Source organism: Astatotilapia calliptera, chromosome 20 (genome assembly GCF_900246225.1).
Source record: "Astatotilapia calliptera chromosome 20, fAstCal1.2, whole genome shotgun sequence".
Lineage (NCBI taxonomy): Eukaryota > Metazoa > Chordata > Actinopteri > Cichliformes > Cichlidae > Astatotilapia > Astatotilapia calliptera.
Window position 1 is genome coordinate 12965774 of NC_039321.1, and position 24262 is coordinate 12990035.

General features: G+C 44.4%; 1 protein-coding gene across 2 annotated transcripts in view; it reads right to left on the reverse strand.

The window, feature by feature from the left end:
- Positions 1–1741: 1741 nt before the first annotated feature.
- Positions 1742–24262, reverse strand: part of LOC113012853 (ephrin type-B receptor 2-like) — a 45222-nt gene continuing 22701 nt past the window's right edge. For both annotated transcript variants that reach the window (XM_026153243.1, XM_026153242.1), the window contains exons 9-14: positions 23850–24097; positions 6538–6753; positions 6280–6429; positions 5211–5404; positions 4957–5112; positions 1742–2666 (exon numbers count right to left, since the gene is read on the reverse strand). In XM_026153243.1, coding sequence (XP_026009028.1) covers positions 2558–2666; positions 4957–5112; positions 5211–5404; positions 6280–6429; positions 6538–6753; positions 23850–24097 — 1073 coding nt within the window. In that variant the 3' untranslated portion in view covers positions 1742–2557. The remainder of the gene's footprint in view (positions 2667–4956; positions 5113–5210; positions 5405–6279; positions 6430–6537; positions 6754–23849; positions 24098–24262) is intronic.

The window sequence follows — 24262 nt, forward strand, 5'->3', positions numbered from 1 at the left end:
TAACCATGCCCTGGAGTGAGGCCTGGGGAGGGTGATGTCTTGTTCACAGGCCAAAGCCCCTGGTGCCAGTCGAACCAGTCTATATGTATCTTGTCGACTTGGAGAAGACATTGTTTAACAAAAAAAAAAAGAAAGACAACAAGAAACAAACAAACAAAAAACGACTATTATAGAAAGTCCCTATTTGGTCACTGTTCAAACCACAGTGAGGACTTGGTTACAATGCTGGCAGTAAGTCTATTTCAAATTTTTATGCACAGGCTTCCATTGTGGTGGCTTCAGGATATTGTCTGTGCTTTTTTGCAGTTGATGTGGTTCTGTTGGCTTTATCATGTGGTGGCCTATAGTTCACACTGGAGCAGTTTAGACACCAAAAGGTACTAGCTTAAGTGGTTTGGGCATCTGACTAGGATACCTCCTGAGCAAGCCTTTTGGGTATGTTCTACTGGGAGGAGGCACTGAGATAAACCCAAGACACACTACAGACATTAGGTCTCTCAGCTGGGCTGTAAATGCCTTGGTTTTCCCCCAGAGGAGGTGGCTGGGGAGAGAGCAATTTGGTCTTGGCCCTAGTTGGTTGCACTGTCCTTACAGAGATATATTTTTAGACAACTGAAAAACACCCTACATTCTGATCTGAAATATATGAAATTATACCATAAGTTATGGGCTGCATTATCAAGTACTACTCAGTTTCTTAATGAGAAAACATCTGAATGACATACTAATTATGTGAATTTACTTTTGGGCAAGAATAATCATTTGTTTTCTCACAATAAGTGGATGTGAGTCTCCTAATTATGAAAGCAATAATTTGTGCATTTTATATATATCCAAGAAAGTTACACTGTAGGCGGTCAAGCTCAAGACATCATACACAGAGTTTAATGTTAAAGGCTAAACTTTGGTGTCAAATGTAATACATGCTATGCTTAATAAAGGGATATGTATCATCGGTTTTTATCAGCCAAGCCTGTTGAACACATAATTAACAAGATTTGTATTATTTTTCATATTCTGAAAATGACTTGAAAAGCACTCCTCTACACACGGCCTTTGTTAGGTTGCAAAACATAGAGACATTTGAATTGACATTTTAAAATTTCTAGATTTCAAAATCTGCAGGACATTTGAATGTTATTTTAAATCACTTTGATGATAGAATAATAATTGGTTATTGGTAGCACTTGCTGGGAAGCTATAACTCAAGTAATGTTGAGTCACTAAATACAGTGTTAGTAGTTCAGTTGCGACATCATTTAGAACTATCTTCTGGCAAGACACTAAATCCCAATTTGCTTCTGTTGGCAAGCCAGTGCCTATAGCTCTCAGTGGTATGTGAGAATAAGAAACATTGAAAAGCAATTTGTTTAACAGCTATGATTTAAAAGTGCCAAATGAAAGAGCAGTCTTTTTTTCTTAAAAGAAAAATATATACTGATATGTACAAGACAACAACTGGGTGTAAAAGGTATTTCTCTTGAACAATTTTCTATAAAACATGAAAACTTGTAAACCTTTAACCCCAAAACACATGTACAGAACCGAGAATCATATCTGCAAGTTTCGTATCACAGTTTCCGCAGTAAATGGGACAGTGAGATAAATGATATCTCTCTCTCTCTCTCTACACACACACACACACACACACACACACACATATACATACATATATATGTGTGTGTGTGTGTGTGTGTGTGTGTGTGTGTATATATATGTATGTATATGTGTGTGTGTGTGTGTGTGTGTGTGTGTGTGTGTGTGTGTAGAGAGAGAGAGAGAGAGAGATATACATGTATTTGGCACCTGTTGTTGCTGGTAGTAGAAGTGTGTTCATCTACATTGTAGCTGAATAATATAAGGGTCATAGTTAGCCAATGCTTCCTTATTCAAATTCACACCATACAATCTATGTAAATGTTCAGTTACCTGTACCAAAAACTGGGTTTGATCTGACAAAAAGTTCTGATTTGCAGCTTTACATAGTTAAGAAACTTTACATAGTTACGAAAAATGCCACAATTACTGTGGTACAGAGGTAGCAGTAAGGTGAAGGTGGCAGCTATAAATAAATATGCTCAACTTAACGTATAAGTTGTAATTTGCACCAGCCAGTTCATTGAGTCCTGCTATGCTGTTTTTAATATCATCGTTCACTGTGACAGCAGGTTCCTTGCATAAAATTCAAAATGCAAGGCCAATTTTAGGACATTAATTCTTAAGAATAACTTAAGTTGCTGGTAGTGGAGAGAGTGGAAGAGTGATGGAACATTAACAAGACACGTGACTGTACTTTAGTAATTTGACAGTTAGATGCCTGTGATTATGTCCAACAGCCCCCCAAAAAGACTGTTACCTGAATATACAGCAGCTTCAAGAAAACTACTCAACATCTGTGCTGTGCTGCATACTGATGGAAGCCTTTGGAGAGTGTTTGGAAGGAGGAAAAGTGAATCTGAGGTTCAACTGAAGTCACAGTGTGTGTGTTCCTCAATGCATGGTTACTGGCAGCTGGACTTCCTGTAGTGAACAGTCTTTGTGCTTCTGGTCTATGAGATCACACTTCCACAGAGGTGATCTGGTTCATCTGGGCCCTCATTGACTGGATGCTGTTCAGGATCTTCTTCTGGTGACCAGCCAATGTCACTCCCACTCGGAGGATATCCCTGAAGATAAATCATACGCCATCATTACACCCAGCTATACCACAGGAGTAACAGTTGACATTTCAGAAGGCATTCTGGCTTGTGGATACTGACAACCAAATCTAAATGACAACTTTTGTGTATATTATAAAATTGTACAAAGTTGGTTAAAAAAGTTCAGGCACTTAGTCCATAATCGATCATGAAATTTACCAGTCTTCCTTTAAATCTGCAACACTTTAAGCAACAGTTACTTTCACATTTCTCAGTGCAAGTCCACTTGCGCTTGTGTCTCTGTGACACACATTTGGTCTCCTCTAGCATGTAAAAAAACCTCTTCAACTTAATTTTTCATTTCGGGAACATGGATAACTAGTATGGTAACTAGTATGATAAGTAGTATGATAACTAGTATGGCAGCAGCCTCCCTACAGTAAGGGAGGCTGCTGGTGTGGCAAAAAAAACTCTGGGCTTTGAAAGCTCTTATGTGCTGTTGCACAATGGCACACACAGGTAGTTCAGGTAATCTCCTACCATAGACACCTCAGGACATTATAGTTGAACAGCAGAGCATTCTGACAATGGGTGACAAATTTAAAGCACACAAACGTGTAAATGTTCAAAGTAAATAAATAAAAAAATAAAAATACAGGCAGCTGCCCGTGCTACCCTTCAGCTTCATAGTAGAAATACCTGTTGTATAAATGAGAAAATCCTAGGTGATTTTCAGGAAAGTTGAACCCTGACTTAACCTTGAGGTCAATATCATTAAGATTCAGACTCATCTGATACACCTAAGGTATTACATCACCTCATTTTTGAGTTATTGTATTCACAAACTTGGGTATGTGGGGCAGGCAGGCAGGCAGCAGAGCAATGCTTTTACAATTGAGGGATACAAATAAAATAAAAAGATAAGTTCAGTCCTGCTCATGTTGCTGACCTGTGAGATCCAAGTCTTACCCCTGAAAGTTTGGACAGCCTAATAGACATGCTCATGTTTGATTTCTTTGGAAGTTTAAGGCCCATGGTCCATGAGGGGCGATTGTGGCTCAAGAGGGAGTTCGCCTTGTAATTGGAAGGTTGCCGGTTCGAGCCCTGGCTTGGACAGTCTCGGTCGTTGTGTCCTTGGGCAGTCCTTGGCGGTGGCGCCAGTGTCTGGCAGCCTCGCCTCTGTCAGTGCGCCCCAGGGTGGCTGTGGCTACAATGTAGCTTGCCATCACCTGTGTGTGAATGGGTGGATGACTGGATGTGTAAAGCGCTTTGGGGTCCTTAGGGACTAGTAAAACGCTATACAAAATACAGGCCATTTAACATGGTGGCAAATATTAAGTGCTTATTTTAATTTTTGTTGGCAAAGCCTCATAATTTTATTACCATATCTTTAATTATTATTATTATATATCAGTTTAGAATCCTCACTCTTACTTTTATGTCCTTATAAAGAGAGGCCTCCACTTATATCAACGAGCTTCTTCAGCCTTACTCTCCAAACCGTCATGTCATACCATTATGGGGATCCTTCGCGATCCCCATAATGGTATGACATTATAGAACAACTGCCTGAATACCTGCTTCTCCACAACATGGAAGCTCATCTCAACCAAGCTGAGTAGACACATGAGTCAATATGTAAGGACACCTGAGAAAGGTATTGGAAATAACACCACAGAGCCAAAGCGACAGCTCCTGGTTGGCAGAGCAGTACACAAGGATTCTTAGACCAGTACCAACATGAGCAGTGCCAAGTTTGACTACAAACACCATCAAGGCATGGAGACATCAGTAGGTCCCTGAATGCACGCTGTTGTATCTGGCACAAAGAGATTAGCAACAGATTCTTTAAGTCCCAACTTTTCTGAACCATTTTTCCTTTGCGGCAGGGCATATTTTCCCGCTGAAAGAGGCCATAGCCATTAGGGAATACTGTTTCCGTGAATACGTTTCTGTTTCTTTCAGATTACATTAAAGCAATTACTAACAGTTAAACACTGAAATGACAGGTGAGATACTATTTTTCAACTATTAATGAGTCCACAGTAACTTAACGAGTAACAACATTTATAATGTAGTTTCACTGGTCTGGCCCATTTAAGATCACTTAAGATCAAAGTAGGGTGTACAGTTTGTGTACATGGTCTGCAACAATGCTTAGGTAGGTAGTAGGTAGTAATATCCACATAGATGGCAAGGTCCAAGGTTTCCCTCACTCAAATCCTTACACTTCCCCATTGTTGCCGCATTCTAACTCATCAGCTAGTGTGTGCACGTGAGACCTCTGTTTTTGATATAAGAAAAGTATCTAACATACTCCATGGTCATTTGAGACACCACATCAAAGCTGGTGAAGCCTTCACTGGTGAAATTCTCCTTGTACTGGCCCATTTTTATGGCATCCAGCCACTCATCGATGGTGCTGAAAGAGGAGAAATCTGGAGTGCTGCGATCAAGCAGAGCTAAATGAACACTAAATGGTGGATAGAAAAAGACAAAAGAACTAGAAGTTAAAAAGATGATTGGGTGTCAGCAACTCTCAGTGTGAAATAATTGTTCTTCCTGTCATACCTTGATGACAATGGTGTCATGGCCTTCAGGCTGTTGGGATTGCGGATCATCTTATCCAGTGTGCTGACAATCTGGCTGAATTTGGGTCGGTTGTTGCGATCTTTCTGCCAGCAGTCAAGCATTAGCTGATGTAGTGCACTAGGACAATCCATAGGGGGTGGCAACCTGTAGTCCTGCTCTATGGCATTGATTACCTAAAACAATTTGCATGAAAACTCATGGTTAAAACAAAAGTCTTGGAATAAGGTGCAAAATGTAAATAAAAACTGAATGCATTCAGATCATAATTCTGATTGCAAAAAGCTGACAAACAGGACAGGATTTAAAAAGAAAAAAGAAATGACTTGCAAATCTGATAAACTGATATATTATTCTCATAGCAAATGTTTAAACTGAGAAAATGTACTATTTTAAGAAAAAGAGCCATTTGGAATCTCAAATAAGTTGGGACATGTTTAACACTGTGTAGTATGAGGTTGCCACGGAGGTCACCACCTTTATGGACAGAGTAAATCATTACAGACCTCCAAACTTCACGTGGCCTTCAGATTAGCTCAACAACAGTGCATAGAGAGCTTCATGGGTTTGAAAACAGCATCGGATCCAGAGGCCTACAGCACGCCACCACCAGACTCTAGAGTAGTGGAGATGTGTTTTCTGGAGTGACAAATCACGTGTCTCCATCTGGCAATCTGATGGATGCCTCTGGTTTGAGCAATTGCCATGAGAACAGTACTTATCTAACTGTATTGTGTCAAAGCTTAAAATTTGGTGGCGGAGCGATGGGGTTGTTTTTCAGGAGTAAGTAGTGTGCATCAAGGTTTATTTAGTTCGTTCACATTTCTCATTTCTCTGCGACGTGCTGATTTCAGGGTACAATTTCAGTCACAAAAGATTTTCTCTGACTGACTACAGAAGCAATAATGGGCCGTTATCACATTCTTTTGGCAGTAAATTGAAACTACTTAACTGAAACTGCTAAGCCCAAGGGAACAACTACCACTACCTGGCAGTTTATCATTGTTTATCTTAAACACAAATACCAGTAATTTTAAAGGGCTTTACTCACATCTTGATTACTCATGTCCCAGTAGGGCCTCTCTCCATATGACATCACCTCCCACATGACTATGCCATAGCTCCAGCAGTCACTTGAGGAGGTGAACTTCCTGTACTGAATGGCCTCTGGTGCTGTCCACCTGATGGGAATCTTTCCCCCCTAAGAAGAAGAAGAAGTTCATTTATGACAGAATTTATAATACAATTTGAAGTATTATAAATGAAATGTACTGAATGAAGGTCTCCATAGTCACTGATAAGGACTCACCAGAGCACTGGTGTAAGTGGGGTCTGAAGTATCCTCTTCAAGGAAACGTGACAGGCCAAAGTCAGACACTTTGCACACTAGGTTGCTGTTGACCAAGATGTTCCTCGCTGCCAGGTCTCGATGGACATAGTTCATGTCACACAAGTATTTCATTCCTGCTGCAATGCCGCGCAACATTCCCACCAGCTGTATCACTGTGAACTGGCCATCATTTTGCTTTCAAGAAAACAACATCAAATTAGTGTAAATTAATGTAAATTCACTCCACAAAAATCACATGTGCTGACTCTCCAAACATCACAGGTTGTTATAAAACTAATTGGAAAAAAACACTGGACTCTTTTGGATAAATGTCTGAGCATTATGTCTCAACCACTCTGCCTGCTTCCATGTGCAGCCTTTTTCAGATATTAAACTGTACAAATTCTCTTGAAAAAGAGAGTACCAGGGTACCAGGTTCTACAGGGAGTGCAGAATTATTAGGCAAGTTGTATTTTTGAGGAATAATTTTATTATTGAACAACAACCATGTTCTCAATGAACCCAAAAAAACTCATTAATATCAAAGCTGAATGTTTTTGGAAGTAGTTTTTAGTTTGTTTTTAGTTTTAGCTATTTTAGGGGGATATCTGTGTGTGCAGGTGACTATTACTGTGCATAATTATTAGGCAACTTAACAAAAAACAAATATATACCCATTTCAATTATTTATTTTTACCAGTGAAACCAATATAACATCTCCACATTCACAAATATACATTTCTGACATTCAAAAACAAAACAAAAACAAATCAGCGACCAATATAGCCACCTTTCTTTGCAAGGACACTCAAAAGCCTGCCATCCATGGATTCTGTCAGTGTTTTGATCTGTTCACCATCAACATTGCGTGCAGCAGCAACCACAGCCTCCCAGACACTGTTCAGAGAGGTGTACTGTTTTCCCTCCTTGTAAATCTTACATTTGATGATGGACCACAGGTTCTCAATGGGGTTCAGATCAGGTGAACAAGGTGGCCATGTCATTAGTTTTTCTTCTTTTATACCCTTTCTTGCCAGCCACGCTGTGGAGTACTTGGACGCGTGTGATGGAGCATTGTCCTGCATGAAAATCATGTTTTTCTTGAAGGATGCAGACTTCTTCCTGTACCACTGCTTGAAGAAGGTGTCTTCCAGAAACTGGCAGTAGGACTGGGAGTTGAGCTTGACTCCATCCTCAACCCGAAAAGGCCCCACAAGCTCATCTTTGATGATACCAGCCCGAACCAGTACTCCACCTCCACCTTGCTGGCGTCTGAGTCGGACTGGAGCTCTCGCCCTTTACCAATCCAGCCACGGGCCCATCCATCTGGCCCATCAAGACTCACTCTCATTTCATCAGTCCATAAAACCTTAGAAAAACCAGTCTTGAGATATTTCTTGGCCCAGTCTTGACGTTTCAGCTTGTGTGTCTTGTTCAGTGGTGGTCGTCTTTCAGCCTTTCTTTCCTTGGCCATGTCTCTGAGTATTGCACACCTTGTGCTTTTGGGCACTCCAGTGATGTTGCAGCTCTGAAATATGGCCAAACTGGTGGCAAGTGGCATCTTGGCAGCTGCACGCTTGACTTTTCTCAGTTCATGGGCAGTTATTTTGCGCCTTGGTTTTTCCACACGCTTCTTGCGACCCTGTTGACTATTTTGAATGAAACGCTTGATTGTTCGATGATCACGCTTCAGAAGCTTTGCAATTTTGAGACTGCTGCATCCCTCTGCAAGATATCTCACTATTTTTGACTTTTCTGAGCCTGTCAAGGCCTTCTTTTGACCCATTTTGCCAAAGGAAAGGAAGTTGCCTAATAATTATGCACACCTGATATAGGGTGTTGATGTCATTAGACCACACCCCTTCTCATTACAGAGATGCACATCACCTAATATGCTTAATTGGTAGTACAATCATGTTTTGACAGCCACGTAAAGTAACATGGCAAGGTCAGCTCTAGCACACACACACACACACACCACAAAACACACCTCATGGTCTCCATTATCAAATTCAAATTCAAATTTTATTTGTCACACACACACAACCATACACAGTATGACATGGGGGTGAAATGCTTGTAGCTGTACAATGCCCGACCATTAAATGACAGAAGAAAAGTTTTACAATATTTACAATTACAGTTTACTACAAAAATTTACAAATGAACTTAGGAATTTACAGTAAAGAATGTGCAAATTTCAGAAGAGATTATAAAGTTTATAAAGATTATAAATTATAGGAATTATAGGATTATAGGAAATGTGTGGTGGTGCGTGTGGTGATGTGTGTGAGAGTCCAGTCTTATAGTGACGTGTGTGGGAGAGTCCAGTCCTACACCTGGTTCAGGCCCCGAATAGCCTGGGGGAAGAAGCTCCTCCTCATTCTCTCTGTTTTGGCCTTAAGGGAGCGGAAGCGCTTCCCAGACCTCAACAGTGAGAAGAGTCCATTGTTGGGATGGGAGAGGTCCATCATAATCTTCCTAGCTTTGGACTTGCACCGCTTGGTGTAGATGGACAGCAGGTCAGGGAGCTCTGATTGAATGATGCGTTCGGCTGAACGCACCACTCTTTGCAGATCTCGTCTGTCCTGCTTGGTGCTGTTCCCAAACCAGGTGCAGATGTTTGCCGTCAGGACGCTCTCGATGGTGCAGGAGTAGAAGTTCTTGAGCACCTTCAGTGGCAGATGGAAGTCTCTAAGTCTTCTTTTTTTTTCTTTTTTCTAAGTCTTCTGAGGAAGAAGAGACACTGACGGGCTTTCTTAACCAGGGAGTTGATGTGGCAGGACCATGACAGGTCCTGAGTGATGTGGACACCCAGGTATCGGAAACTGTCCACTCTCTCCACTGGCGTGCCACTGATGATGAGGGGTTTGTAATTCCTCGTCTGCTTTGTAGTGAAGTCCACGATCAGCTCCTTAGTCTTGCTGATGTTTAGGAGGAGGTTATTCTCCTGGCACCAGGTCTCCAGGTTCCTAATCTCCTCCAGGTAGCCCGTCTCGATGTTGTCGGAGATCAGGCCCACAACAGCAGTGTCGTCAGCAAACTTGACAATGGAGGTGGTGTCTGATGTGGCTACACAGTCATAAGTGTACAGTGAGTACAGCAGGGGGCTTAAAACACAGCCCTGAGGCACTCTAGTGCTGAGTGAGATGGAGGGGGAGACTTGTTTTCCCACCCTCACTGATTGGGGTCTATCTGTGAGGAAGTTGAGGATCCACTGACACAGTGACGAGCTGAGTCCTAGATCCGTCAACTTGGTGAAAAGCTTAGAGGGAATTATTGTGTTGAATGCTGAACTGTAATCCACGAACAGCATCCTAACATAATTCCCTCTGCCAGTGTCCAGGTGACTCAGGGATGTGTGGAGCAGGTGAGATATGGCATCGTCTGTGGAACGATTAGTCCGGTAAGCAAACTGAAGTGAGTTGATGGTGGCAGGAAGTGAAGAAGTGATGTGATCTCTCACCAGTCTTTCAAAACACTTCATCACAATTGAAGTCAGTGCTACTGGACGGTAGTCATTGTGGCAAGCGGGCTGTTGTTTCTTTGGAACAGGAACAATAATGGACTGTTTGAAGCACGTGGGAACCACAGCTTGGGCCAGGGAGAGGTTGAAGATCTCCGTGAACACCGGTGCTAGCTGGTCAGCGCAGGCTCTAAGGACCCGGCCAGGGATTGCATCTGGTCCTGCTGCCTTCCTGGTGTTCACCCTCCTGAAGGTGTTCCTCACGGCATGCTCTGTGATGACAAATGCATTTTCTTCACTGGTGCACTCCGAGCGCGCACAGCCGTTTGTTGTTTTAATTGCTGCAGTGTCGAAGCGAGCATAAAACGTGTTCAGCTCATCAGCCAGTGAAGCATCGGCATTCATCATTGAAGAAGCTGGTCGTTTATAGTCCGTTATAGTCCGCAGTCCTTTCCACAGGCTCCTAGAGTCGCACTGTCGTAGTTGTGACTTTAGTTTTTCCCCGTAGCTCCGCTTTGCCTTTCTGACCGCGCTGCGTACGTTGTAGGACGCAGCCTTGTATAGGTCCATATTACCGGAGACGAGCCCTTCATTGTAGGCAGCGGTGCGTGATCTCAGAGCGTCACGGATGTTTTTATCCACCCACGGCTTCTGGTTGGGAAACGTTCGGATGATAGTTCTTTCTGCTGTGTCGTCTGCTAGCTTCCCGATAAATCCCACAACCGCTTGCTGATGTAAATATGTTGATGTCATCAGAGCTGCGCTGAAGCATGTCCCAGTCTGTGTCATCCAGTGTGTCCTGCAGCGCCACTGATTGGTCCGTCCAGCGAGCGACCTCCCTCCTGATTGGTGGTTGCTGCTTTAGCCTTTGTTTGTAAGCAGGCATGAGGAAGATGGCAGCATGGTCGGATTTTCCAAATGCCGGCAGGGGCTGAGCCTTGTAACAGTTCTTGAACGGGGTGTAGCAGTGGTCTAATGTCCTAGTGCCCCGGGTGGGGCAGTTGATGTGCTGGTGAAGGTTGAGAAATGTCCGTTTGAGATTCACTCTGTTAAAATCTCCCATAACAATGAGTGCGGCATCTTGGTGGAGTGTTTGTTGATGTGTGAGAGCCTCATGTAGCTCACATAAGGCAGTGTCCGAGTCCGCGTGAGGTGGAATGTAAACAGTGCAGGCAATGACCGTAGTGAATTCCCGAGGGAGATAGAAAGGGCGAAATTTAACGATCAAAAGCTCCAGATTGGGCGAGCAAGAGCGTGTGAGTGGGGAGATGTTTGTGCTGTCGCACCATCTGTTGTTCACCATCAAACACACTCCACCACCTCTTTTCTTCCCCGACTCCATTGTCCTGTCCATGTGGTAAACCGGAAAGAACCTCGTCGGCTGCACGGCGTGGTCTGGTATCGCTGGGTTCAGCCAAGTCTCGGTGAAGCAGAGGAGGTTGCAGTCCCGAATGTCTCTCTGGAACTTGATTCTGGCTCTGAGGTCATCAAGCTTGTTCTCGATGGATTGAACATTGGCTAGCAGGATACTGGGCATGGGTGCGCGGTGTGCGCGAGCCCGTAGCCTGTTCCTGATGCTGGCTCTTTTACCTCGAGGCCGTCGCTTAGGGTCGCGTCCTTTGTTCTCTCTCAGGATCTCCTTTGGCCAGGTTGGGTCCGGAGTTAAACATGGTGAAATGTTTGTGTATTGTAGACCAATAGAAACCAAAGTGTCTCTGCTGTAGCAAATTTGTGTGTTTTGCATGATGCCCATGCAAGATTATGGCAGATATAGCAAAAAGTGACGAAAAACTGCAAAAAGTGGAGAAGTTGGGGCAGAGCATCCAGCACGGCAGCCGACCTCACCGGCACCATTTTGTTCAAGCAGATAAGACAATTAGCAGATAAGAAGAAACAACATGCACCAGGAGATGCAGTGTAAATGGTATATGGACTGATTCTTATATAGACTTAGACTTAGAGACTTAGAGCTTTTTTTTGTCATTGTGCAATTTCTTGCACAGCAAAATTGGGTAGCAGGACCACAAAGGTGCAAAAGTAAGAAGAAGAGAAACCAATATACAACGAGGGGGAAAAATATACCGCTTTTCTACTCTCCCAGAGCACTCGGACTTGCCCAAGGTTATTTGGCATGACAGACTGGGGGAGCCAGAGATCAAACCACGAATCTTCTGATGAGCAGATGACCTGGTCGACCTCCTGAGCTACAGCCACCCAAAAGTGGATGGCAGTCTGATTCCTGCCTATCAAGGCTAGCTATTAAGACGTGAAACATCAAACCCTTCCTGGTGGGAAAGGAGGTTCAAGGTTCAAGAGGTTCAAGAGGTTGAGAGATACAGGTTGGGCTCACATTAAGGCAAGCATTGAGCTCTGGAACCAGCCTCCTGGGGATTGGACTCTGTTCCAGTCTAGAGTTGCTCTTGGTATTCTTTTCACTTTTGAGACACTTTGGTTCAGGGGATAGGTCCTGACTGTCATTTGCACTTATGTGCCAAACAACAGATATTATTATTCTTATAAATAGTATTGTTATTATTATAACCCAACCTTCTTACAGTCACTGACTGGGATGATTGAGGGTGCTCCATTTGGTGACTCTGTTGTCCTACTGAACTAGAGAACTGGAGGGAGCTGATCAAGAACAACGACCTGTCTGATTTGGACTTAAGTGGTGTTTCGTGTTTGGACTTCTGTGCAAATCACAGTTTGTCCATAACGTAGACCATGTTTAAACATAAGGATGTGTCTAGGTGCACGTGGCACCAAGACACCCTAGGCCAGAGATATATGTTCTGGATAATTGGCTAATAGACGGGAGCTGAGCTGCCATCTCATCACGACCTGGTAGTGAGCTGGATCAGGTAGTGGGGGAGAGGATTCTGGACCTAGTACACCCAAACATGTTGTGGTGGGAATGGGAATGCTGGGAATGCCTGGCAGAGACCCTGGTACAGCAGATCTTCAACTCCCACCTCCAGCAGAACTTGACATTGAGTCCAAATGAACCATATTCTGCACGTGTGTTGCTAAGGTTGCTGCAAGGAGCTGTGTGAAACAAGGTGGTTGGTGCCTGTCAGGGTTGTAATCCTCAAACCAGATAGTGGGCATTGGAGATGAAGGGAGCCATCAAGTTGTAGAAGGTTAGCCTGTGGGACTTCAGAGGCAACTGATGAGCACTGGTAGGAAAAAATGAAGCAAATACTCAGGTGTGGGAAGAGTTTGTGAGGCCATGGAACAACACTTTCTGTCTACCTTGAAGCTGAAGTGACCGTCAGATGACTCAGGCGGGTACTGTATTCACATTGTGTAGAGTGCGAGTGGGGTGCTTCTGACCTTAGGCATTGTTGGGGAGTAACGGAATACATGTACCGGCGTTACGTATTTAAATATACATGTACCGTCGTTATGTATTTAAAATACAAAATATGTATTCCATTACAGTTACCGTTTAAAAAGGAGGTATTTAGAATACAGTCACTTTGTTGAAATAAATGGATTACACGGCGGTACTTTCCTGTTTCATATTTTGGCGGGTCAGGACTGTTTGGGTTTTGTTTGACAGCTATGTTCTGTTGCTCCAGGCAGCAGCGTTACGGTTGCCATGGTTACAGGGTGATGCTCTCTCTCTGCGCCTTTTTGTTGTTGTTGTTGTGCTAAGCTAATAGGCAGAATGCTACAGGCATAGCTCTAAAGAATGTAGCATCATAGACAGTGTAGTTTGTGCTGCAGGGAGAATGGACTGCCATACACGTTATGTGTCTGTGAGCAAGAGGAGGGAGTTGTTATCGAGAGCTGGAGCTGGAAGCATGTAAATATAATAATAACCACTGCAGCCAAGAAGAGTGCCTGACGAGCCCAGTTGTAAGTACACTATTAAGACTCGACTGTACACCGTGTTCATGTTTTCCTCCGAAACAATAAGTTCAGTTGGAGCAGCCTTTCAATGCCTCTCTCTGTCTCTCGCCTCTCTCTGTCTCTCGCAAGCAAAGTTGACCCAGACAACAAAGTAAAGCTATTTTTCGACTACGAGCCCGACACGGAACCCGCCGTATTAGCCAGAAGTCTCTTTACTACGCTTCGGAGCAGCGGACCTTCAGTAATAGTAATAAATCACACAGCAATAGTACACATGTAGTTGTAGATGATCCAAGATGGCGCCGCGTATGGATGCCCTGGTGCTTCAGTGCGTTACTTCTGTTTTGTTTTTGTGCATAACTTCTGTGTCTGGGCACTCCTCTGGATATTCTTATACCAGAGAAGAGCTTCTTAACTACAGGACTACAACACCTGTGGATTTACTTCCAATATTTGTCGCATCTGCGGCAGATTTACTGCAGACTCTGATCAGGAAAGTGAGACGCCGAAAGAGAGGCAAGCGAGCCGGCGCACTCGTGCGTCTGAGGAGACGTGGACTGCGAACTGCTCTTCCTGGGATCTTCCTTTCCAATGTACGCTCACTCAGGAATAAAATAGACGAGCTGGCCCTGATGAGAAGCATGAACAGAGACTTTGCCTCCTCCTGTGTCTTATGTTTTACGGAGTCGTGGCTCTGTGAGGACATCCCGGACAGCGCGCTCAAGCTTGAGGGCTTTCATCTGCTGCGCGCGGACCGGCAGGCCTCTCTCTCTGGTAAGACCAAAGGTGGAGGTGTCTGCTTCTACATTAATAGTGGCTGGTGCACAGATGTAACAGTGATTGCTCAGCACTGCTCTTCCTCTCTGGAATACCTTTTTATTCACTGCAAACCGTTTTATTCTCCGCGGGAGTTTGCTTCATTCATCCTGGCCGCTGTTTACATCCCGCCAGATGCCGATGCGCAGGCAGCTCAGTGCGCACTCGCGGAGCAGATACTGCACATGGAGCGGACATTCCCGGACTCTCTCATCATTGCTCTTGGGGACTTTAACAAAGCCAATCTGAGCCATGAGCTTCCCAAATACAAGCAGTATATTAAATGCCCGACCAGAGAGGAGAGGACATTAGACCGCTGTTACAGCACGATCAGCGGGGCCTATCGTGCGGTGCCCCGCGCTTCACTCGGACTTTCTGACCACGTCATTGTAATGATAACAGCAAATCCTTATTTGCCTAGTATCATGTTTTATGTTGTTAATACTCCTAGACTGTAGGGGGAGCTAGAGAGCAACGGGAGTTACCTCGGAGTAGACTGTGATGGCGAAGCTTTGTTTACATGTGAACCACAGTTCGATAAAATACCTTCTCTTCAAGTAATGGTGTCATTCTTAAGAACCCATAACAACATAAAGAAGACATGGTGTCAGAAGATGGACTTGAAGAAAGGTAACGGACTACAATATAGCAGTACCGACGGATCAGCTTAGCAGTGAACGCAGTGAAAGCATGGACGGCTTACACCCACCACCGATTCTTCAGTTGACTGGAAATGTGGCTGAAAATTGGAGAAGATTTAAGCAACGTTTCACGTTGTACCTATCAGCAATTGGACTTGACGAGGCAAGTGATAAAAAGCAAGCGTCAGTGTTTTTGCATATAGTGGGTGATAAGGCACTGGAAGTCTATAATAACTTCACGTTTACTGATGGTGACGGAATGAAGCTGAATAAAATAATGGAGAAGTTTGAGGCTTACTGCATACCTAAGAGAAATGTGACATTTGAGAGGCACAGATTCTTCACATGTGTACAGAAGACAGGGGAGACAATAGATCAGTATGTCACAGAGCTGCAGAACAGGAGTAAAACATGTGAATTTGGAGGACTGACAGACTCTTTGATAAAAGACAGACTTGTGTGCGGGATTCCAGACAACGGTCTGAGAGAGAGGCTACTGAGAGAGGAAAATCTTGACCTGGAAAAAGCATTAACACTGTGCAGAGCAGCTGAAACAGTGAGGGCACAAGCTAAAGAACTGCTTAGTGACAGCTGCAGAGTGGATGCTGTGAATAAGAACACACACAGAGTCAAAAAGGAGAGTGCTGCCGCTGAAATGAAACTGCAATTGAAATCGCCAGCAAACAGGGACAGAAAAGAAAAGACTTGTGGTCGCTGCGGAATGCAACATCCTCCTAAAAAATGTCCAGCATATGGGAAAAGATGCAATACATGTAACAAAAATAACCATTATGCTAGGTGCTGCAAAGCTCAAACCCTGAAACAAAGTGCAGTCCATACTGTGGATGAAGAAGACACAGAGGAACTCTATGTAGCTGCAGTGACAGACAATAAGACAGGTGAAAAGGACTGGATAATGACACTGTGAATGACACACTCATGACAGTCAAGCTGGATACTGGAGCTCAAGTGAATGTCATATCAGAAGCAGAGTTCAAGAAAATCAGACCTAGACCTAAAATGCATGCAACGAAGGTGAAAGTGAGTGGATACTCAGGTGCAGAAATACCTGTGAAAGGAAAATGCATGGTTAAAGTGACACACAAAGACAAGGAGCACACGCTAACATTCATTGTGGTACCGAAGACTGTGCAGCCTATACTAGGGTTACATGCCTGTGAGAGTCTGAACCTAGTGAAAAGAGTGCTCGTTGTGGAAACTGATGATGACATGGACTATAATGAGTTGATGAAGGAATATGGTGACCTATTTCAGGGACTTGGTTGCCTTGCTGGAGAACACACAATCAGAGTCAATGATATCGCTGTGCCATTGAGAGCATCCTCACTGGATGCATCACCACCTGGTATGGCAACAGCACCGCCTACAACTGCAAAGCTCTCCAGCGAGTAGTGCGGTGCTCTGAACGGATAATTGGAGGTGAGCTTCCCTCCCTCCAAGACATCTACAGGAAGCGGTGCCTGAGGAAAGCGGGGAGGATCATCAAGGACTCCAGTCACCCCAGCCATAAACTGTTCAGACTGCTTCCATCAGGAAGGAGGTTCTGCAGCATCCGGTCCCGTACCAGCAGACTGAGAGACAGCTTTTTCCATCAGGCCATCAGACTGCTGAACACGTCATAGACACCTCAGCTTCACTACTGGAACTTCAACATTATGCACTCCACACTGTATATAAATGCCACTTGTTTTGCACATATTCAACTCTGTATATTTTATATATTTTATTATTATTATTATTATTTTATTTTATTTTTTTACTATTTAATTTGTAAAAATGTGTATACACACACACACACACACACACACACACACACACACACACACACACACACGTAGGAAAATATTTAGTATACACATCCAGAAATGCATACACTATTATATATTGTACATATATTTATTAGTTTCAGGTTGGCCATTCTTGTATTTTGCTCGTTTGTGTTGTTGTGTTTGCACATCTCTGTTGCTTGTGGGGCTCGCACACAAGAATTTCACTCGCATGTGCTGTGCCAGTGTGCCTGCACATGTGATGTGACAATAAAAAGTGATTTGATTTGATTTGAAAGTGTAACACCAGTCATTCATCCATGCCGCAAAGTACCTACAAAAGCCACTGAAAGCTGAGTTGGACAGGATGGAAAACCTGGAAGTGATTGAAAAGATCGATGAACCAACGGAGTGGGTGAGTTCTCTTGTTATTGTGGAGAAAAAGACTGGAAAGCTCAGAGTTTGCATGGATCCTAGAGATCTGAATAGAGCAATAAAGAGAGAACATTTCAAACTACCTACAAGAGAAGAGATAATGTCACAGTTTGCAAAAGCGAAGTACTTTAGCAAGCTAGATGCTTCATCAGGATTTTGGCAACTGAAGCTGGACGAAGCAAGTTCAAAACTGTGCACGTTCAACAGCCCATTTGGCAGGTACAGATTCCGGCGACTGCCGTTTGGCATTGCTTCAGCACCTGAGGTGTATCACAAAACAATACACATGATCTATGAACACCTGGAGGGAGTCGACACGTCAATGGATGACATCATTGTGTGGGGTAGCACAAAAGCTGAACATGACATGAGACTGAGAAATGTTCTTGAAGCAACCAGAAAAGCCAATCTGAAGCTGAACAAAGAGAAATGTCAGCTTGGGGCGAAGGAACTGACATTCGTTGGAGATATCCTGAGCAGTGAAGGCATCAGACCAGATCCTCAAAAGGTGTCTGCAATTGAAAACATGCCGAGGCCGCAATGCAAGAAAGATGTGCAGAGTGAAAAGAGAATCGAATGGGAGTGGAATCATGAACATGAGAAAGCATGGCGTGACTTGAAAGATCTGCTTACAAAGGAACCAGTTCTGAAGTTTTATGATCCAATGAGACCTATTAAGATCTCATCAGATGCATCACAGAGTGGGCTTGGAGCTGTTCTTCTGCAGAAGTATGATGAGTGGCAGCCTGTTGCATATGCATCGCGATCCATGACAGACGCAGAGACAAGATATGCACAGATTGAAAAAGAACTGCTCAGCATAACGTACGCCTGTGAGAGATTTCACCAGTTTGTGTCTGGGCAGGCCATCAGTGTTGAAACTGACCACAAGCCACTGATAGCATTGTTCCAAAAACCACTAAATGACTGTCCACTGAGAATCCAAAAAATGATGATCCGGCTGCAACGTTACATGCTTAACGTGATGTACACACCTGGCAAGTTGATGTACACAGCTGACACATTATCCCGAGCTGTTGATCCGAATGAGCCAGCGAACGCCAAGATGGATGATGATGTAAGAGCATATGTGAGCATGGTCACAAGTGCACTTCCTGTTGCAGAAGGGAAGATGGAGCTCATCAGAACGGAGACAAGCAAAGATGGAACGTTACAAGCACTGCGCAAAACCATCATAGATGGATGGCCCAGCTGTAAGCAAAACTGCTCACCTGTTATTCAAGAGTACTGGAACTGCAGAGCAGAACTGTCTGTAGTGCATGATGTGGTGTTCAAGGGAAGTAAAATTGTCATCCCAAAGAGGAGAGATGCTCAAAAAGATACACGCAGGGCATCTAGGCATGGAAAAATGTAAAAGGAGAGCACGTGAGGTGATGTACTGGCCACGGATTAATCAGGATGTGACAAATGAAGTGTCGAACTGTTCAACATGTCTGACATATCAAGCAAGCAATCCTGCCGAGCCACTAAAGCCGCACCCAGTGCCAGACCGACCATATCAGAAAGTGGGGGCTGACCTCTTTGTGTCTGGAGGAAAGGACTATATTGTGGTCACAGACTACTACTCTTTGTATCCGGAAGTATGTAGACTGCAAACAACAACAGCAGAGGCTGTAATCACCTCTATGAAAGCTGTATTTGCACGACATGGTGTGCCAAGTGAAGTGTTCACAGACAATGGACCACAATTCTCCAATATTAGGTTTGGACAGTTTGCCAAAGAATGGGACTTTGTTCACACAACATCAAGCCCGCACTACCCACAATCTAATGGACTAGTGGAAAAGTCCGTCCAAACAGTGAAGAGGCTGATGAGTAAGGCGAGAGACAGTGGTGCTGACTTCTACCAAAGCCTGCTAGTATACCGCACAACGCCACTTGAGTGTGGTATGTCACCAGCACAGCTTCTTATGGGACGACGCCTGAGATCAAACCTGCCCATTCAGGATAATCTGCTTAAAACAAAAGAGGGAAACAGCGTGAAGAAGTTTAAGGAGCAACAAAAAGCAAAGCAGAAGTTCTATTATGACAGAGGAACAAAACACCTACCTGAACTGCATGCTGGGGATCAAGTGAGATTCAAAGACAAATCCAACGCATGGGCACAGAAAGCGACTGTTCTAAGGAAAGATCAGCCACGATCATACATCATTCAGACAGAAGATGGAGCTATGCTGCGAAGAAATCGCCGAGATCTTATTAAGGGACCAGTAGTAGTGGAGCAGAGGTTGGAGGCTGCTGAACAACCCCAACACACACATGAGACACTATCACCTGAAACACCTAGACATACACAAGAACAAACACTGAGAAGATCTGTAAGACAAGTAAAGCCACCTATGAGACTGATCGAACAGATGTAATGTGTTGACATGTTGTTTGGAAGATGATGTCATAGTATCTATGCAAGTTTCACTATGTTTGGTTACTAGTGTTGAATGGACCATAATTGTTGAAAACTAGTTGTGTTGTTAACGTTACTTTGATAAAGCCTGGTTTAACAAGTAAAAAACAAATAGAGACTGTTTATGTTTGTGAAAGTAGGTATGTTATTTTATTGTTGAAAAAAAAGGAAGACGTAATGATAACAACAAATCCTTATTTGCCTAGTATCATGTTTTATGTTGTTAATACTCCTAGACTGTAGGGGGAGCTAGAGAGCAACGGGAGTTACCTCGGAGTAGACTGTGATTCTTAAAAACCCATAACAACATAAAGAAACAAGACAGTCATGATCCACCTAATCCCCGCGTACAGACAGAGGCTGAAGCTCTCCAAACCTGTCGTGAGGACCAAAAAACTGTGGAGCAACGAGGCTGTGGAGGAGCTTCACACGTGTTTGGAGTCTGCAGACTGGGACACAATGAAGGCTGCTTCTAACAGCTTGGATGAGTTTACGGACACTGTCCATCCATCCATCCATTCGCTTCCGCTTATCCTTTTTCAGGGTCGCGGGGGGCGCTGGAGCCTATCCCAGCTGTCATAGGGCGAGAGGCGGGGTACACCCTGGACAGGTCGCCAGTCTGTCGCAGGGCCAACACACAGGGACAGACAACCATTCGCACTCACTTTCATTCACACATTCACACCTAGTGACAATTTGGATTATTCAATTAACCTATCCCCACAAGCTGCATGTCTTTGGACGGTGGGAGGAAGCCAGAGTACCCAGAGAGAACCCATGCAAACACGGGGAGAACATGCAAACTCCACACAGAAAGGCCCCAGCCTGATGTTGGAATTGAACTCAGGACCTTCTTGCTGTGCGGCAACAGTGCTAACCACCGTGCCACCGTGCTGCCTGGTTTACGGACACTGTCACCTCCTATATCCACTTCTGTGAGGACAGCATTGTGCCATCACACACCATAGTGAGTTATAACAATGACAAACCCTGGTTTACTCTTAAACTCAAAAAGCTGTGGCTGGAAAAGAGAAAGGCGTTCAGAAGCGGAGACAGGGACTGCTACAGAGAGGCCAAGTACAGGTTCACTAAAGAAGTGGACGTTGCTAAACACCAGCACCAGAAGATGCAGCAGCAGATCTCAGAGAATGACTCGGGCTCTGTGTGGAAAGGTTTTAGGAATATCACCAACTACAAGCCTAAAACCCCCCACTCCACTGATGACTTGCTCTTGGCCAACACCCTCAACGACTTTTACTGCCGTTTTGACGAGCCATCAGGCAGCCTTCACACCTCCAACGGCCCCAACAATAGAGACACTTTGGACACTCATTCCCCCACCTCTCCCCCCTCCATAGAGCCATCACCACCTTCAAACACTTCACCTACAACACCCCCCTCCTCACCCCACACAAAAGAGGATTTCACACCACCTCCTCCCACCACAACTCTTTATATTCCTGAAGAAGGTGTGAGGAAGCAGTTTAAGAGTCTGAATGCTCGAAAAGCTCCCGGCCCAGACGGTGTGTCTCCTGCCACCCTCAGACACTGTGCAAACGAGCTGGCCCCAGTGTTTTCTGGCATTTTCAACTCCTCACTGCAGGCATGTCATGTGCCTGCCTGCTTCAAGTCCTCTACCATAATCCCTGTCCCCAAGAAACCTAGGATCACTGGACTAAATGACTACAGACCCGTGGCTCTGACATCTGTGGTCATGAAGTCTTTTGAGCGCCTGGTTCTCTCCTATCTCAAGACCCTCACGGCCCCCCTCCTGGACCCCCTGCAGTTTGCATACAGAGCCAACAGGTCTGTAGATGACGCCATCAACATGGCCCTACACTTCATCCTGCAGCATCTGGACTCCCCAGGAACCTACGCCAGGATCCTGTTTGTGGACTTCAGCTCTGCCTTCAATACCATCCTTCCAGACCATCTCCGAGGCAAGCTTTCCCAGATGAATGTGCCTGATTCCATCTGCCGGTGGATCACTGACTTCCTGACGGACAGGAAACAGCATGTGAGGCTGGGAAAGAATGTCTTGGACTCCCGGACCATCAGCACCGGCTCCCCTCAGGGCTGTGTTCTTTCTCCCCTGCTCTTCTCCCTGTATACTAACTGCTGCACCTCCACCCACCAGTCTGTCAAGCTAATCAAGTTTGCAGATGACACCACCGTTATTGGACTCATCTCGGACGGGGATGAGTCTGCCTACAGGAGGGAGGTTGAACGTCTGGTGTCTTGGTGCAGCCACAACAACCTGGTGCTGAATGCCCAGAAGACAGTGGAGATTATTGTGGACTTCAGGAAGCACACAGCCCCACTCCCCCCCATCATCCTGACTGACACCCCCATCACCTCTGTGGACTCATGCCGCTTCCTGGGTACCACCATCACCCAGGACCTGAAGTGGGTGCCCACCATCACCTTCGTCATTAAGAAAGCCCAGCAGAGGATGTACTTCCTGAGGCAGCTGAAGAAATTCAACCTGCCAACACGGACGATGATGCAATTCTACACTGCAATCATCGAGTCCATCCTCACCTCCTCCATCACCGTGTGGTACGCTGGAGCCACTATCAGGGACAAACAGAGACTGCAGCGTGTTGTGCGCTCTGCTGAGAAGGTGATTGGCTGCAGACTCCCATCTCTGCAGGACCTGTACACCTCCAGGACACTGGGGCGTGCAGCTCGGATCTCAGCTGACCCTTCTCACCCTGGACACAGTCTGTTTGACCTGCTCCCCTCAGGCAGGAGGCTCCGGTCCATTCGCACCAGAACCTCTTGCCATAAGAACAGTTTCTTCCCCTCTGCTGTTGAACACATGAACAATAACCGTATGACTGTTCCCACCACTAACACATGACCCTACGCTGTGTTCACTGCATCATTCCATGTTTGGCATTGATCACCACCTGCACTCATGTATATATCATGTATATATCTATCTATCTATCTACTTAGCACTTTTAATTCTTATTCTCATTTTTATTTTCATGTCTATTTAAGCTTAATTTATAACAGTATGTTTGCACTGAAGCACCGCAGCAATTTCCTAATGTTGTAAACCCGCTCAACATTTGGCAATAAAACCCTTTCTGATTCTGATTCTGATTCTGTAAAAAGCATGATGGTGTATTAAGTATTCCAAAGTATTCAGAATACGTTACTCTCATTGAGTAACGTAACGGAATACATTACAAAATACATTTTGGGACATGTATTCTGTAATCTGTAGTGGAATACATTTTAAAAGTAACCTTCCCAACACTGACCTTAGGTTGCACATACTAGTTTTAGAAATTACATTTCTCAGAAGGGTGGCTGTTCCTTAGAGATAGGATGAAGAGTTCAGTCATTGGAGAGGGGCTCAGAATAAAGCTGCTACTCCTCCACATTGAAAGGAGCCAGTTGAGGTGGTTTGAGCACCTGACGAGGATGCCTCCTGGGCGCTTCTGGTGTGAGTTCTTTCGAACCACCAGAAGGAGGCCGGCCCTGGGGCAGACCAAGGAGACTCTGGAGAGATTTATCTTTACTTGTGTTGCTTGGAAATGTGATGCCCCATACAAACAAAAGAAAATGGATGGACTTTAAAACCTCTTGACCAAAATTTAAAAGCTGAAATGTGTGAGAAGTGGACACCAAGCTGAAAATGGCAATCCACAGATATAATAAAAAATACATGGAAGAATTTAAGCTCGGTGACATCTGATGAGTAACCACCCTCATTTGCATATTATTGTTACTTTTTTTCCCTGTTTCCTTCTTTTTTTAGTACAGTAATGACACACACACACACACACACCTACACACACACACACACGTGCGTACTACTATACTTGTATTGAATTGTACAGTGTCTCTTTTACCCTGAGAAATGAGTCAAGGGATCCATTCTCCATGAATTCAGTGATGATCATTACAGGGCTGCTCTTGGTAACCACTCCCTCCAGATGGATGATGTTGGGATGATCAAACTGACCCATGATAGATGCTTCACTCAAAAAGTCCCTCCTCTGGCGTTCAGTGTACCCTGCCTTTAAAGTCTTGATGGCCACCAATATCTCCCTTTTCCCAGGCTGTCGGAGGTTTCCACTGCACACTTCTCCAAACTCTCCTATCAGGTTTACAGTAGGTAAATGACATGTAATGTATTATAATATATTCATTTTGTATCATCTTCTGTAACTATCAAAGTTTTTGTAAACTGCTGTAATCTAGGCAGACATGATAGAGAACAATTAGGCAGAAAAGCTATGTTTAAGTTGATTTTAGTTCCAAG